Raw genomic sequence first — 16,923 nt, forward strand, 5'->3', positions numbered from 1 at the left:
CATGTGCTATATACTAAAACAGGCTTTTGCTATCACTTAGGTTTTAGTCTTATTTACATTTACTAAACTTCTGGCTACATTTATCAGTTCAAAAGCTGCTCTTTTCAAAGTAAGGATCCTTTATGAACATAGTGCTTGTGTACATATTTCATTACACATTGTTTTCTTATAACTTTTAATTGAAGATGATCCTCTTTTTTATGCCACCTTCATTTTGGAGGTGATACACCTCTTTTTATTAAAAAAGAAAGAAAAGATATCCTAAGCAATTCTTATACAGTGGTACCTCGCAAGACGAATGCCTCACAAGACAAAAAACTCACTAGACGAAATGTTTTTCCGTTTTCGATTTGCCTCGCAAGACGAATTTCCCCTATGGGCTTGCTTCGCAAGACGAAAACGTCTCGCGACTTTGTTTTCTTTGTCTAAAAACAAAGACATGTTTTGTTTATAAAGTTAATTTATTTTCCCTTCAATTTTTGAACTGCTCTTTACAGTATGTGTGACTTTAAAGAGCAGTTAATAAACTGTTGTTGTACCAAATTTGGCTTTGTTTGGACTTTTTTTGACCATAGGAACGCATTAATTGATTTTCAATGCATTCCTATGGGATTTCGTGCTTCGCAAGACGAAAAATTCGCTAGACGACAAAAATTGCGGAACGAATTAATTTCGTCTTGCGGGGCACCACTGTAATTCAGAAATGTGAATCCTCTAACAGTAAAATCCAACATTCATCTTTAATCAGCCAATCAATGGTTTAACCAGTTTCTGTATGTGAACATCAAAAAACAAACTTTCTGTATCGTTATTACTACTCACTACTGCTATTAATTATAATTTATACATAACGCAATCCATGTGCATAGGCACTTCAGCACTTTACAGAATGCAATAGCACAGTTCCCTGCCCCAAGGAGCTAACAATCTAAAATTCAACCTGGGGGAAACAGAGGAAAGGGAACAGGAAGAAAGGAGACACCAAGTTAAACATGTTTCAATTTCACATTCTTAGGCTTAGTTACAACAGAGCGAGGAAACTAGGTGGTAAAGCCAACCATTTCATTTTTTTAAAATTTGGTGTAGAAAACAGATTTGAGGAGAGGTGTTCTGGGACACACTTCGAAGCAAACCAACAAAGGAGAAAGGGTAGAGACCATTGAAAAAGCAGGAGACTTGTGGCTGGTGGTAGCTGGTAGCTGGTACAGCCTGAGAAACTAAGATTGCAGACATATTTGTGATCGGAATGTAATGACAGAAAGAAGGGGGAGGCAACACCATTTAAGGCTTTCCTCTTAGCAATTAGATGCATATTCTTAATATACAGTGTCTGGAAAGGTCCTAAGCACATCCTTTTCTATTAGCAACAGCAAATATAAGCAGAGCAATGGCCTCCCACATCCTCCTCCGGTTGCAACTTTATCTTGTTCAAAGCATTTGCTTAGTTACACAACAAGATATATAGGAGGTGATTATCTGCTGCTTCTTTCCATCACACTGTTAATAACGGCTTTGCTAGATATCACCAGAAGCTTGCCTAGTCTAGCACACCATCTCCAGTAATGGGAGCCTGGATCAGGCCCATGCAGAGGCAAGGGCAACCGGGTACACTTGCCCCGGGACCTCAGAGGGCTAAGCTAGCCAGGGCAGGAGGCCTGTCAGAGACCAGCTGCTTTTTTGTTTGAGTTTAGAAGCTTTATTCTAACAAGGCACATTACGCAGACAAGCTCTGCACGGGCCTGGCCTGGATCATCCTGGAAAGCTAAAAAAAAAAAAAAAAAGTGATTCACATCCCTTTTAATTCATCTGCAACCACAAAATGTTAAGGAAGCCACAAACTTTTCCATTCAAAAAAGAAACCTAGAGGGAAGGGAGATCAATAAAAGTTTACAAAGTTGTGGATGTTGAGAAAATGAAGAAGGAAAATTATTAAAGTATGTAGCACACATAGGATTTGGTGGGGGGGACCCAACCCTCCATAAACAGTGATTGTGAAGAATAGGACAGTCATGTGTCCCACTTTGCAGAAGACATTCTTCTATTTCCATTGCAGAACAGAGCAACGTGTGCCACCCAGACAAAACTGTCTGCACCTCCTAAACTACGCTCATGCCTGTAGTTGCAGTGAAGGAAACCATCCCATTGCCAATGTTGAAGGTAGATTCAGTAGTTAATGCAGCCAACTTCTATAACGTGGGATGGGGAGGTACCAAATTTTCCTTTGCCTCAAACAGCAAATTGCCACCGGCCTAACCCTGAATACTCCTGCCAACCTAGCAGTTCAAAAGCACGTCAAGTGCAAGTAGGTACCGCTCTGGCGGGAAGGTAAACGGCGTTTCCATGCGCTGCTCTGGTTCGCCAGAAGCGGCTTAGTCATGCTGACCACATGACCCGGAAGCTGTACGCCGGCTCCCTCAGCCAATAAAGCGAGATGAGCGCCGCAACCCCAGAGTTGGTCACGACTGGACCTAATGGTCAGGGGTCCCTTTACCTTTACCTAACCCTGATATGTTGTAGAAATACAAAAGCAACGTGCATAATCCCATTCCCCCTTTCCACAAACAAGATCTCAGGCCAAAAGCATTGGGTAACCAAGCAATGCTTGCCCCTTGCAGAACAGGGTCTTGAAAAGTCCCATCCCGAAAAGGTTGCGTTGGGCTCAATTCTCATAGCACAAGGCCCAGCCTTTCTGCTTCTTCCCCTCATCCACAAGCAGCATACAGTAAAGATCCCTGCCTTGTTTGTGAAAGGGCTGGGAAATTAACTTTGGGCAATAGCACAAACAAAACAAAGCCAGATGGCCCTCCTTTATGAAAGCTAAAAAATCTGAAGCTACTCTTAACAGCAGCTGTGACTTTTTGCATTGGATATGTGAATGTTTATAGAAATTGGATTATTTTATTTAAAAAGGAACACAAGTTAGCACTGGAATTCTTGGCAATAAATTAATAGTGATACATTTCTCAGAACAACACATCACTTTATTTTCCAGTGCACTGACGACTGAAGTGAAGCCATTTGACACTTTTAACTTAATTTTTCAAATGGAATAATTGCTTAGTTGTCTTTAGAAGCATCCAATTCCTCCATATACAGAAGTTTTTTCAATACCTCCCTTCTGACCTTTCATTGTGCAACATTAATCAAGAACAGAATATATGCTGTGTGAAACTGAAAAAGGACAAACAGCTGGTTCTGTTTCTAAATGAGTCAGACTTGTTTTAAGGTTGTGCAGCTGCCAGTTTGACTACAACACTCAATCCCAATCGTACATATAAACAGGAGAGAGTGAAGCAAACTTCAGACCTCTGAACTGCCAGCAGAAAATGCACCACTAAGTCCACAAGCCCAGAATGCTATAAGCACTGGGGGCAGGGGGAGAACACTGAGTCAGTAGTTTTGTTCAAAGTTTGCACTTTGAAAGTTTGCAGCCACAGTAACCCAGCTGAGCACACAAGCCAATTTTAAATGGAAGAGTGGATTGACTTGCTAGTATAAAGACTTCCCAAAGCATGTTTCTCCCTCAGCCATAAACATGGTTGTCTAGGGTTGGAGGCTGCGTTCATGATTTATACAAGTCCCTGTCAACTTTCGACCAAATACTCCAAGGCGACTTAGAAACACAGCAATACAAACATAGCAATTTAATCAAAACTAGAACCACAAAAAAGCAAATTAATAGGAGCGGCAATAAAACAATTCAAAAGCAAACAGAAATTTTAAAATACAAGTCAACCTCCAAATGCTTCTAAAATATAAAGGGGGAAATCATATTTATATAACCATTGCCCTAATGTCAATGCATTCCATTAACTTGGAAACATAATTTGAATTTAAAATGAAGCAAAGAAGTTTCATGTTTTTGAACTTTCAGACTAGTATATAATCATGCCCCAAGAATGATGTACACTTTTTACATAAACATAATAATAAATTATCCACTTATTAAGAGTTAGAACCTGGGAAGAACAGTGCAAGGCTCTACATCTGTCATGAAGGCACCAAGTAATTTAGGAGAAGAGACTGTTATGAAGGTGTATCTACAGTCAACATCATATGGTACCTTTGTACCATATTCTGTTCCCAGTAACAACATGGAGCCTTTCTTCACCTCCTTTGCAATAGTATCAACCTAATATGAGCTGCCATTAGTTTGTTGTAAACACAAGTGCTGGGGATGGGGCATAAATAGTATTTTACACCTCGATCAATGCATGCAACATCTTCTCAATGAAATTATTTCTATATTCCACTGATCTCAAACCTCAAATTTGATTCATAGATTGAGAGTCTTCATCCAAGGCACATTGGCTCCAAAAGGCCTCCTTATGATTAAACAAAAATCTATAATAAAATTAAGCAGTTGATAACTAGCTGCTTTTTCTAAGCACCCCTAATCTGATGCCCCTCAAAAGTCTGATGGGTAAGACCAGTCAAGAAGAATCTTATTTAAGTGGCTGTAACCTAAACAGACAAGCAATATCTTCATAAAATTGGGGGGGGGGGGGCTCTGTTTGAACAGCCTAAATGTTATTGGGTAAAATCAAGTCACTATTCCAATAGAATGTTCTCTATAGCAATTTCCTCAGCAATTATGGCTTTCAGATTTTGCCCTCTATCACAGAACAGCTCACCCAAACAGTATGATAGGAGTCATTGTTTGAACTTCAAATCTGTCTAGTTTGGGTGTTTGTTTTATTCTGTTCCCTGCCTCCAGTGTCCTCCAACATCAGTGTTTTCAATATGCTTCTAATGTCTCTTCATACTGTTCGCAAACCTCCCTGCGATGATAATGTTTCCATTGTATCTTCAACTTCCTAATAGCTAATTGTTGCTATATTAATTATAGCAATCAGAATATACCGCCCTCTAAAATTGAACTGCTGATATAGTTGATGATGGCTGCACAATTTCACGCCACCTTTTTTATTTAATACCTTTCCTTAGTTGCAAAGGGGAAAGCCACTCCCAACCCTTAGGCAGCTTCAGCTCCGCATATAGGAATTCAAAAAACCCTGCTGAAAATCCCTCTTCTGCCCAGTTACTAAAAGCTCAGGGGCACTGCATTTATCCCTTGCCTCTGCCCCCCCCCCAACTTTGCTTGTGATCTTTTGCATTCCATAACTCCAGACAAAATTATCCTGCATATAACATTTAACAGAATCAGCGCGGAGAAGCCTAGGAACCAGTTATGGGATTTCCCTCAATTCCATTTAAATGTAGACATTTCCATTGTTAGCACTTTGGGCTTGCAGTCACATCTTCCTTATCTTGAGCCAAACCAAGTCAAAAATACAACTTCTGTTCTAACCAAGTCTGCATCATCAAACCACCTCCTGTAACAGGAAGAGGTTTGGGTGGGCCCAACAAAAAGCAGATGCAAGCAGTACCTACTATTAAAAAAAACACCAGCGCATTGTAGCTGTAAAGTGTACCAATTAGCTAATAATCTCACCTGTTGAATCCCACATTAAGAATATGGAGCAGGATCCATCCTTATGTGCATGCAGCTATATCTTGAAGCCATTGGTTCACGTCCTACCCTCCAGAGCAGGAGAAAACAAGCTTGCTCCATCTTCCATGTGACATCCCTTTAGATATCTGAAGATGTCTATAATAGCTCCTCTCAGTCTCCTCTTTTCCAGGCTAAACATAACCCAGCTCCTTCAACTGTTCTTCATAAGGCTTAGCTTCCAGACTCTTAATCATCTTGCTTGCCCTTCTCTGCACATGTTGCAGCTTGTCAACATATTTCCTAAATTGTGGCGCCCAGAATTGGACACAGTATTCCAAGTGTCCAAGTGTCTGACCAAGAAAGAATATTACTTCCCCTGATCTTAAGAGTTGCCATATTTCAAAAAGTAAAAATCCGGACACAAAAGTGAGGGTTTTTTGTGTGTGTTTTTTAGTTTTACCCAAATTTGTTGAGATTTTGAGTTTTTGAGCTATTTTTCATGAAATTTGACATGGGCTGCCATATGTCTGGATTCCCCCAGACATTTAAGCAATTTCCACCCAGGCCCTGTTTCCGAGGGCCGAATATCATTTATGTCTGGGAAATTCCGGACGTATGGCAACTCTACATTATCTGGACACTAAACTTCTGTTGATGCTGCCTGGAATAGCATTAGCTTTTTTTGCTGCTGCATCATACTGCTGACTCATGTTTTATTTGCAGAATTCATAAAAATTATCTCAAGAGAAAATAATAAAGAAAGCAAATGAAAATATTAGTTACAACCAGATATGCATCCAATGAAATGACCAAAGTCTTACTTCTGGATAAATGTGATTGTGGGTGGCATGCAAGTCAGCTTAAGGAACAAGGCTGGCACAGTGGACCTCCTAACCTGAGGTGAATAGGTATTAAGAAACACAAATAAGGCAGCTTCAAGAAAAGCTGCAGCAAGCCATTATCAAGTAACCATATATAGGTATATATTATCAGCTGCTTCCCAACCAACGGAAATGGCTAGAAACAGTTTACAGAGCCACATTTTTATCGACTGGTAGTTTCCAAAAAAGTAAAACTCCCCCACTGTCTGAATAGTCTCTATGGGAACAGCTTTGCACAAATCGAATACTTCTCTCAATACTGGACTTACTCACGGGGAAATTATGCAACCTTCTATGAATAGCAACTGATCAACAAATTTAAAATGGCAGTGCTGAAGGTGAAGGGCAGAATACAGGAGAATTGTGGGCAAGAAAAGAGGGTGGCTTTGTGAGGCTACGTGTAATTGAAAAATTGACTCATTCCTGAGTAGTGACATGTTCTGTGCAGTCAATGCAGTACAGGATATTTTTAACCAAGGACTGAACTGGAAAACTTCAAAAGCTTGTTCTAGTAAATACACAGCAGGATAAGGGGAAAGGTTGATGATATGAATAACTTGGTTTTTACCCAAGAGACTAAAAACAGCTAATGGTTAAAACTTTCAAAACCTACTCTCCCACAATATTAAATAGCTTAACATGAGCTAAGGATGCACGTCACAAACTGTGTCTGATGTTTAGTTTGAATGCATATACATTACTTTAAAACCGTTTGGCTATTCCTCTGATGTTCCCTTGAGAATTCAAGGGGGCATGAAGGAAGGCATCACTCTGAGAAAGAGGGAAATGATACCTTAGAAGGGACCTATTCTGCGGGAGATGAGCCCTTATCCTGTAATGCCAACAATAATCTTCTTGGGGAATCCTGTTAGGGGGTCATTTGATCATTAGGAATATGGGCAACTGGGTGTATGACAGGTGTGTGGCTGCACAGTGACCTGCCTATCTCAAAGGTTGTAGATGTTGCACGTCATCCGGGGAGCCAGGTAGACAGTGCTGTGGAGTCAGAGACAGTAGTGCATGCTGGCCCTGGAAGCAAACTTTAGTGTGCTAGGTGCCAGGCAAAAATGTTCCTCTTTAACCAAGCCTTTGGCTGATTGACATCCAATGCCCTTTAAAAATGTGTTGGGGAGGTTATTAGGTTGTTTTGCTTTTTTTTACATATGGTGTGTTATTATATTGTGATTTTATGTCATAACCGCCCTGAGACCTGCTGTTTAGGGTGAGATAGGGACGCGGGTGGCGCTGTGGGTTAAACCACAGAGCCTAGGACTTGCCAATCAGAAGGTCAGTGGTTTGAATCCCTGTGACGGGGTGAGCTCCCGTTGCTCGGTCCCTGCTCCTGCCAACCTAGCAGTTCAAAAGCATGTCAAAGTGCAAGTAGATTAATAGGTACCGCTCCGGCAGGAAGGTAAATGACGTTTCCATGCGCTGCTCTGGTTCGCCAGAAGCGGCTTAGTCATGCTGGCCACATGACCCGGAAGCTGTACGCCGGCTCCCTCGGCCAATAAAGTGAGATGAGCACCGCAACCCCAGAATCGGTCACGACTGAACCTAATGGTCAGGGGTCCCTTTACCTTTACTATATTATTACAGTGGTACCTCGGGTTAAGTACTTAATTCGTTCCAGAGGTCCGTTCTTAACCTGAAAGTGTTCTTAACCTGAAGCAGCACTGTAGCTAATGGGGCCTCCAGCTGCTGCCGTGCCGCCAGAGCACGATTTCTGTTCTCATCCTGAAGCAAAGTTCTTAACCCAAGGTACTATGTCTGGGTTAGTGGAGTCTGTAACCTGAAGCATATGTAACCTGAGGTACCACTGTGTTATTATTAAACATGGCTGCAGCCATCTTGGATCAGTCGATGGGGCCTCTTGACAGTTGCAGTGCCCTCTTGAGTTTTTGTATGTGTGTGTGTTTGTGACTGACTGACTGACTGACTGAATGAGAGAGAGAGGAAGAAAGAAAGGGAGAAAGGAAGAAAGACCTGGTAGAAAACATTATCTGTGGCAGCCCCTGCACTGCGGAAATCCTTCCTCAAAGAGTTGCATCTAGCACCTTCATTTTGCAGTTTTTGTTGTATGCTGAAGACACATCTCTTTTGACACTTGAAATGCATACATTTTAGGACCACTCTGGCTATTACAGCATTTTGTTTTGAACTGTTTTAGTGCTGTATTTTACCTGCCAGGACCTTGTGGCAAAGGATGGGTAACGATTGTAAGATTGTTGAAAGCAAGAACCTTCAAAGTGGCTTCCTCTGATATGCTACCAGTCCCATGCATGGGGTCAGCTAGGCAGGCACAGCTATAGGGTCTCAATGAGTGGATGGGTCAGTAGCGTCAGGAGGAGGATTTTGGATTTGTTAGGCACCGATGAATATTTCTGAACAAAGCTGGCCTGTACTAAAGGGACAGGCTCCACTTGAACTAGGAGGGAACCGGACAGCTGGCACTTAAATCAAAAAGATGGCAGAACAAGCTTTTAAACTAACAAGGGAGAAGGCCAGCAGAGATCAAGGAGCGTCCAGCAGTTTGGAACTAATCATCTCCCAGGGATGCAGCGTAAAATGATGGTGATCATTCAACTGAGGAAGGCGTAGAACTAGGCATTGAGAGTTCAGAAGCACATGATAGGAATTAAGAGAGGCCAAAACAGGTGCCAAAGACATCTGGAGAGAGAACACTGTATATAAGTATTTTTACACTAACGCTCCAAACTTCTGAGCTAAGATGGTGAAGCTGGAGTTCTTGTTCTTAGATATAGAGTGGGCATAATGGAAACCTGGTAGAATGGAGAGAATGAATGGGACATGGTTATCTTTGAATGGGAACTCTCTTTGGGAAGGACAGGGAGGGGTGTTCTAGTGGTGGCATCACTGCACATCAAAGAGGAAATAAATCCAACAAGCTAGAAATCCCCAGAGGGGCAGACTTCTTCACAGAATTATTGTGGGTAGTAAGACCAGGCCACAAGATTCATTTCATGCTATAGTCCCAACCAAAAGGCTGAGTTTGAGGTGGAGAATGAAATCAAAGAGGCATAAAAAAGAGGTAATGCTACAACAATACATTAGATGTCTTTCTAGAAGACACCTGAAGGTAGCCCTGTATAGGGAAGCTTTTAATGTTTGATGTTTCTATCAATGGCTACTATCCATAATGGCCACGTACAGCTTGCACATGAAACCATATTCAAGTTTTTATAGGATAAAATAAACACAACTTTTAAAAAAAAACTATTCCAGATGACACTGAAGCTTTTCTTTAGTTTTAAAAAGGCTGCCATCTAGTGGCTCAAATAATTTTATTTTTTTTCAAATATTAGTAAAGGTAATGGTACCCCTGCCCGTACGTGCCAGTCTTGACAGACTCTAGGGTTGTGCGCTCATCTCACTCTAGAGGCCGGGAGTCAGCGCTGTCCGCAGACACTTCCGGTTCACGTGGCCAGCGTGACGAAGCTGCTCTGGTGAGCCAGCACCAGAGCAGCACACGGAAACGCCGTTTACCTTCCCGCTATAAAGCGGTACCTACCGTATTTTTCGCTCTATAACACGCACCTGACCATAACACGCACATTGTTTTTAGAGGAGGAAAACAAGGGAAAAAACATTCTGAATGAAACAGTGGATGTATCATTTTTGTGCTTCATGCTGTGGCCACAGACATGTGATCTGATGGTGAATTTGGGGTGACCCAATGCAAAAATCCTGAGAATCCCTGTGGATTCATGCTTTGTAACCACGTTTTTGCACCATTGCAGCCCCAGGCAACAGTGGGTGTGTGATTTGGGGGGGGGCAGGCTGTAGCCATGGACATGCTATGTGATCTGATGGTGAATTTGGGGTGGCCCAATGCAAAGATCCTGAGGATCCATGTGGATCCATGCTTTTTAACCACATTTTAAGTGGGGAGGGAAGGAAAAACACAGAATGGACAAGGAGCACGAGAGGGGTGTGCAGAGAAGCAGCTGGCTAAGAATGCAGGAGAGGGGTATAACGGGAGGGAGGAAAGGAAGGCAAAAGTTTTCCCCCACTCACCCACCCAAGCCAGCCGGCTCGCACGCTCTCTCTTTCTCCCTCCTGCATGTTTTCACGGAGAGGAATTAGAATGAAGGACGCTCTCTTTCCCCTCTGCTTGCCTGGAGGGGAGGGGCTTTCCCTGCTCTTTGTTCCGTTTGAGCAAACACAGCAAGGAAACAGAGGAGGGTGGGCAGTAAGACCCTGAGGCAGAATGCAGGAAAGCAGCCGCTTCCTCTTTTCAGGCTTCCCTTCTCCGAGAGGCGCGATTTGATTTTTGCCTGTTTTTTTTTTGCCTCCACTTGCCCCAGTCGGCTCCAGGGACCACACATTCGCTCAATAACACGCACAGACATTTCCCCTCCCTTTTTAGGAGAAAAAATCTGCGTGTTATAGAGGGAAAAATACGGTATTTATCTACTTGCACTTAAGGGTGCTTTCGAACTGCTAGGTGGGCAGGAGCTGGGACCGAACGACGGGAGCTCACCCCGCCGCGGGGATTCGAACCGCGGGGATTTTCAAATATTAGATATATTCAAAATAGTAGCAAAGTGAATATCTGGCCCATCATCAATGTATATTTGCATGGACAAAACATGCAGCTGCTCCCCAGAAGCATTCATAAGACTGTAGGTGACATGCAGTGATACCTGTGTCAACAGATTTCCACTTGTACAACACAACTTCTTTTTCCTCTCCTCCCACCTATAGCTCACATACTACCCTCAGATATGCTCTGGATTATTCCACATCCTCCATAGAAGATTTTTGGGGGTTGCAGGAGCAGCAGATAGGACAAGAGGAAGGAGAGAGCCACTCACACGACATGGGATGTCACGCAGCGAAGGCAGGTGTGATACCAGCCTTTTACATCTGACAAGATCGAAAGAACCAAAACCAGATGATTATATAATAGGACACTGTGCTGTGCACAGTTACCTGGAACTTACATTGAACTCCATAGGCATTGCACTGCAAGTCTATTTGGCTTTTCGAAATGGAAAGTTCTGCAGTGTGTCCTTATACAAGGCTACACTTATTCCTAAAAACGCAGCACAGTTTTGTAATGTTTCCTACAAGACTTCGTTCCAATAAGATGTAGTGATGGAAACCAACCTGGAAGGCCTTAAATGAAGAAGAAGAGTTTGGATTTGATATCCCGCTTTATCACTACCCTAAGGAGTCTCAAAACGACTAACATTCTCGTTTCCCTTCCTCCCCCACAACAAACACTTTGTGAGGTGAGTGAGGCTGAGAGACTTCAGGGAAGTGTGACTAGCCCAAGGTCACCCAGCAGCTGCATGTGGAGGAGCGGGGAAGCGAACCCAGTTCACCAGATTACAAGTCCACCACTCTTAACCACTACACCACACTGGCTCTCCCACCGCTTATCTTACATGATTTCATGTAAGATAAGGCTACCAATGTCTTCTGGCCATGACAGATATGCTCTTCTATGTCAGAGGCAATGTACCGTATTTTTCGCTCTATAGGACGCACTTTTTCCCCTCCAAAAATGAAGGGGAAATGTGTGTGCGTCCTATGGAGCGAATGCAGGGGGGGAGGCAGGCAGGAAAAACCCCCAAAAGCCGCACAAAAGCTCCGCGAGGCTCTTGCGGGCTTTTCCTCAGAAGGGAGAAGGGACCGACGCGGCCAGTCAGTCCCTTCTTCCTCCTCGTAGAAAAGCCCATAGGAGCCGCGCGCTCCTTAAAGGGTGTGCGGCTCCTGTGGGCTTTTGCGGGAGGTGGGGGTATTGCCATAGCCGCGTTCAGCCTCTCCCTGCCGGAGAGATGGCGCACGGCTATGACAACAGCCTCTTTAGCCCCGCGCCACCTCTCCAGCCGGGAGAGGGTGCGTGGGGCTAAAGAAGCCATAGCCCCGGGATTCCCCAGCAGCCCCGAGAAGCTCGTGGAGCAGTGGGAAGGCTTTGCGCCTTTCCGCTGCTCCCCGACCTGCTCTTTGGGGCGGGCAGTGGGGGAAAGCAGCGCTTCCCCCCACCACCAGCCCCACAAGCTCGGGGAGCTGCGGAAGGCTGCACACCTTTCCGCTGCTCCCCGGCCTGCTCTTTGGGGCTGGCCATGGGCTTCCCTCCACCAGCCCCAAAGAGCAGGTCGAAAGGAACCTGAAGCCTGGAGAGCGAGAGGGGTCAGTGCGCACTGAAGGCGACTGAACACACCTTGAACAGCACCTTGTTTTAGAGGGGGAGAACAAGGGGGGGATTTCTCCCCCTCTCTGCGCAGCGCCTCCTGCCGCTTCACTGAAGGGGCGCTGGGCAGAGAGGGGGAGATTTTTTTTCCCCTTGTTCTCCCCCTCTAAAACAAAGTGCATCCTATGGTCCGATGCGTCCTATAGAGCAAAAAATACAGTAAAACGTGTTCTCCCCAGCAGAGAGCGTGTGTTGCAGTAGGGGATACAAGCCACCCCATTGTTGCTGGGCGGATTTGTGGAGGGACCCAGGCAGTGTATTAGTTAATTGGGTCGCTGGGGAGAACTGCTTGTTGACAATTTTGAAGGAGGGATCAGAGGTTTTAAATACTGGTCACCCAACTTTGCACCGGATCACCCTCCCACCCTCCCTATATTGGGGGGGAGGGTTGTTCGCTTGACCTTGCTATGCCTGTCATGGGCTCATCTGATTTGTGGCAGGGGCCTGGTAGGAATTTGTCCATTTGGCTGATTGGCTCGTGCCATTTGGTTTTGCCTACTGCGTAGCAAATCGTCACAACTTGTAAAGTTGACGGTTAGGAATTGGTTAAAATTGGTTGGTGGAGGGGTAAGTGCCTACCCCTCCAATGGTGGTGCGGAAAGGGAATTCCGTTAAAGGAATCCAGGGGCTTGCCATTCTTTTCGTCCTTGTCCCTGGCATCGGACTTGGGCCGTGCAAGCCACCAGGAGCATGAGGGTGAGAAGTGAGGGACTGAGGCCCAGCTTCATTTTCTCCCCAAAATTTGTTTCCCGCACTGGCTTTCGCTGGAATCCGGAAGTCAGTTCTGTCCCCTGGGGCAAGGACAGACAGTCTGAACCAATGCCTAAGCAACCACTCACTTGGATGTATTTAAATAAAGCTGTGGCCAAAATCGTGCCGAAAACCCAAACCAAAATTGGTGTGTGTGGCTTGGGGACCTCGACACGCAACTCTGAATACAAGTAGGGGGGAACCACAAGTGAGGAGAATGTGTTAGGATCAGGTCTTGCTTGTGGGGCTTCCAACAGGCATGTGGTTGGTCACTGTACTACAGGACAATGGAATACATGGGCTTTGAGGCCTGGTTTAGTGGGGATTTTCCTATATTCTTATAAATGAACGATTATGAAATCTCATTTAGAGTTATTCACTAGGAAGTTCGCAACTTTCCTCCTGACCATTTATCATTTAATGATTCAAGAGAGCTGTTGTTTCCCCCACATCCCCCCCCCACACACACATATACAGACACACCAAAGCCAACAATGGTTCAGTTTTCAGACAATCAGCTGTGGCATAGTTCCTTTGAAACAATCTAAAATTGTTACTTCCTCTGCAGCTGAGTTGGTCTGACAGCACAGTAGATTGTGGTCACCAGAGCCAACATAAGCAGATCTACCAATACAGCATTTGTTCTGTCAGCTGCAAGCCAAACACATTAAATTAATACACAGTTTTTCAGCAACCTTCACAGATCAGGCAAGTTAAGATAGCATTTGCTGTGACAGATGCAAGTCAGCAGACACAGAAAACCAGCAGCTGCAGAGAACATGGAACAGAAACCAATCACTTCCTATCTTTCTCAGCATATAAGCACACTGTAATGGTGGAGGAGTAACTCTAAAACCCAAAAGCAAGCAAACAAGAATAAAGAGACTTATAGGGCACTATAAGAAAAGGAGCGGAAAGGCAGACTGGACCCCAGCACTTTTCACCTTCCAAAATTAATGGTTTTGGGAAAGCACATCAAAGACACACAACCACCCACAGAAAAAGAGAAAGGAGAAAAGTATAAGACAGGAGTTTGTTTAAACTTCCTACAGGTAGTGGGAAGCAAACATAAATTTACCTGAACTGCTAGTTGTAAAAGCAGAAGTTAATACACAACTTAATATTTACTTAGATTTACTTGTCAATAACAATCTCTGGTTTAGTAGCACCTTAGAGACTATACCCAGAACAAACTTAGTTAGTCTCTAAGGTGCTACCGGACAATTTTTTAATTTTTTTAATTTATTTCGACTGTGTCAGACCAACACGGCTACCTACCTGAATCTCTGGTTTGTTAGTTATTTTGTACCAGTGTACCCATCCAAATTTTGCTTTAGTAATATTAGCTTTATTGATCAGCTATACCACATTATAAAATTAAAAACAATGCCATAATATGTCAACTGGCTAATCAAATGATTCTGAATGGATATTTTTTACACATTGTGCTGATATTAGTGTTGGTGGATTTTTTTTAAAAAAAAAGATGTTTAGCTGTAAATATATAAAGGAACTTATAAATCCTTGCATTTATCTCTTCCTCTCTCCTGCACCTATATAAATATGTGTGTGCGTGTGTATAATTGCACCTTTCTAAATACCTGTTAATGTAAAATAGTTATTGCGGCAACAGTTCTAGAAACGTAATTTAACTAGAACGTCGTGTAAAACAATGCCAAATTACTGAAAAGATGGGAATTTATATGCAGTAGAACGTGCAGCATTTCCTATTAACCGAAGTGCATAAACTATTTAACTCTTTTTGATCTTTTGGCCCTTCTGGGATAACCTCCTTCCTGGTTTTGGCTCAGCCCTAAAATTTACTGTGAATGTAAGAAAGAGCATCTAAGAAACACTGCTAGGAATTTGCAGGTACACATCTCTCACAACCATCAAAGACACGATTTCTGGGCAATCTTGTGTCACAGCACGTTAGAAACAGAGTAGTGTGCCACTCAAGAGAATGATCAAAACAGGAAGTAGCATTAACTGCCTTATTGAAAGGTACTGGCCAGTAGACAGGATGCAAATATTTTGAATACACGCACTATTATGATGCTTCATATGTCAATCAATCATGTTGGTGAAGAAGAGAACGAGAAAATGAGTCTTGAACCATTTATAAACTTAGAAGGAGGGGAAATGCAGTTACCTCCTGGCTATCCTTGTTCTGGTTTGGCCAGAAAATCTTGTGATAAAGACTTTCCATTGAATTGCTAGAATCTGATCGATCAAAGCAGTGTCTATCCAGAACCTCCAATGTGTGCAAAACGCGGCTGATAGTCACCCCTAGAAGACAGAGAAACAGAAAAGAGTACATTTACATTGTGAAATCCGAAGAATTCTTTATATAGTATTGACTGTTGGTATATAAAACAGAAAACAAAAAAACAGAACAAATAAAAGTTTCTACAATTGTTTTCTTTTGTAGGAATTAAGGAGTTGTATGTATGTATGTGTAATAAGTTCGTTTCGTGTTTCGTTTTGCGTTTGTGAGTATTGTATTTATCAATTTTTTTAAAAAAATAGAATTTTTTTTAAAAAAAGTTTTTACAACAGCACTGCCTTGTTTTGATTCTCACCTTATAGAATGGTAGGAACTTGTCTTAAGTATTTGATAATATCATCCACCCTTTTCAGTGTTTTTCTTCAAGTCTCTACTGCTTTCCTTCTGGCTTTAACCTGCCTAGTCACATCTTTCAAAATAGATGATTGCAAGAATTTAGGATGGATCAGTCATCAAAACTAGAGGCATTTTAGCCTCCTTCTAATGTATCACACTGAAATCCAAGAGGAATATAGGCCAGTAAGGGCTTACAGTACCCGATATATATCTTTAAACTTGATCCCCCCCCACACACACACACACACTTTTTACCTGCAGTTGTTTCTTGGCATTTGTCAAAAGACCATCGCACTTCCACAGCCCGGCCTCTTTGCTTTATCTGCTGTTCTACTTCATAAATCTTTCCCCGTACCTAAAAAAGAGTAATTGGCTAGTGTTTGCGAAAATCACATCTCAAACACATGTCAGATTTCTCCTAGGCTTATCCAGTTTCTTGAGGGCAGAGAACAACTACTAAACAGACATAAAGTAATAGCAGCTTTGGATAAACCACGTCGGACAAAGAAGCAGTATGGTATCTCCCGTTTACTATCTTACAGGCTAAAATGGGACCACTTTTCTAAAACGGATTGCTTCAGAAAACATTCAAAAATCTTAAACTAAAAAATAAATAAAACTCCAGAGTGGCAGCACAAAGGGCTGCTCTCATCCCCTTGAACTTTTCGGTTGTCGTTTTCTGAACCTTTCCAACTCAACAATATCCATTTTCAGGTAAGGCAAGCAGACCAACTCCACCCTGCTCACCCAGCCATTTCTCAGTGATACAGAAGAGACCAGCCTCCTTGTCCTTAAACAAATCATGGATGAGGGAAGTCTTACTCAGAGCCGACCTGGCATTCAGCAACAACCATAATTTCCCAGGTTGCAGGAGGCACTGGCACACAGCACAGTCGCTAACTACCTGTGCCATGTGCCCCTTACCTGGCCTGCCTCACCCCTCCACACCCCACACCCTTCTCCTTGTCCACAACCACTATGATTGGGGCCACCC

At 43.2% G+C, this 16,923-nt stretch overlaps 1 protein-coding gene across 9 annotated transcripts in view; it reads right to left on the bottom strand.

Annotated features, from left to right (window-relative positions):
* The window catches only part of MED12L (mediator complex subunit 12L), a 168,554-nt gene that overhangs the window by 129,045 nt on the left and 22,586 nt on the right, over positions 1–16,923 (bottom strand). For all 9 annotated transcript variants that reach the window (XM_077929875.1, XM_077929876.1, XM_077929868.1 and 6 more), the window contains exons 9-10: positions 16,185–16,284; positions 15,459–15,595 (exon numbers count right to left, since the gene is read on the bottom strand). In XM_077929875.1, coding sequence (XP_077786001.1) covers positions 15,459–15,595; positions 16,185–16,284 — 237 coding nt within the window. The remainder of the gene's footprint in view (positions 1–15,458; positions 15,596–16,184; positions 16,285–16,923) is intronic.

Source organism: Podarcis muralis, chromosome 6 (assembly GCF_964188315.1).
Source record: "Podarcis muralis chromosome 6, rPodMur119.hap1.1, whole genome shotgun sequence".
NCBI classification, from domain to species: domain Eukaryota; kingdom Metazoa; phylum Chordata; class Lepidosauria; order Squamata; family Lacertidae; genus Podarcis; species Podarcis muralis.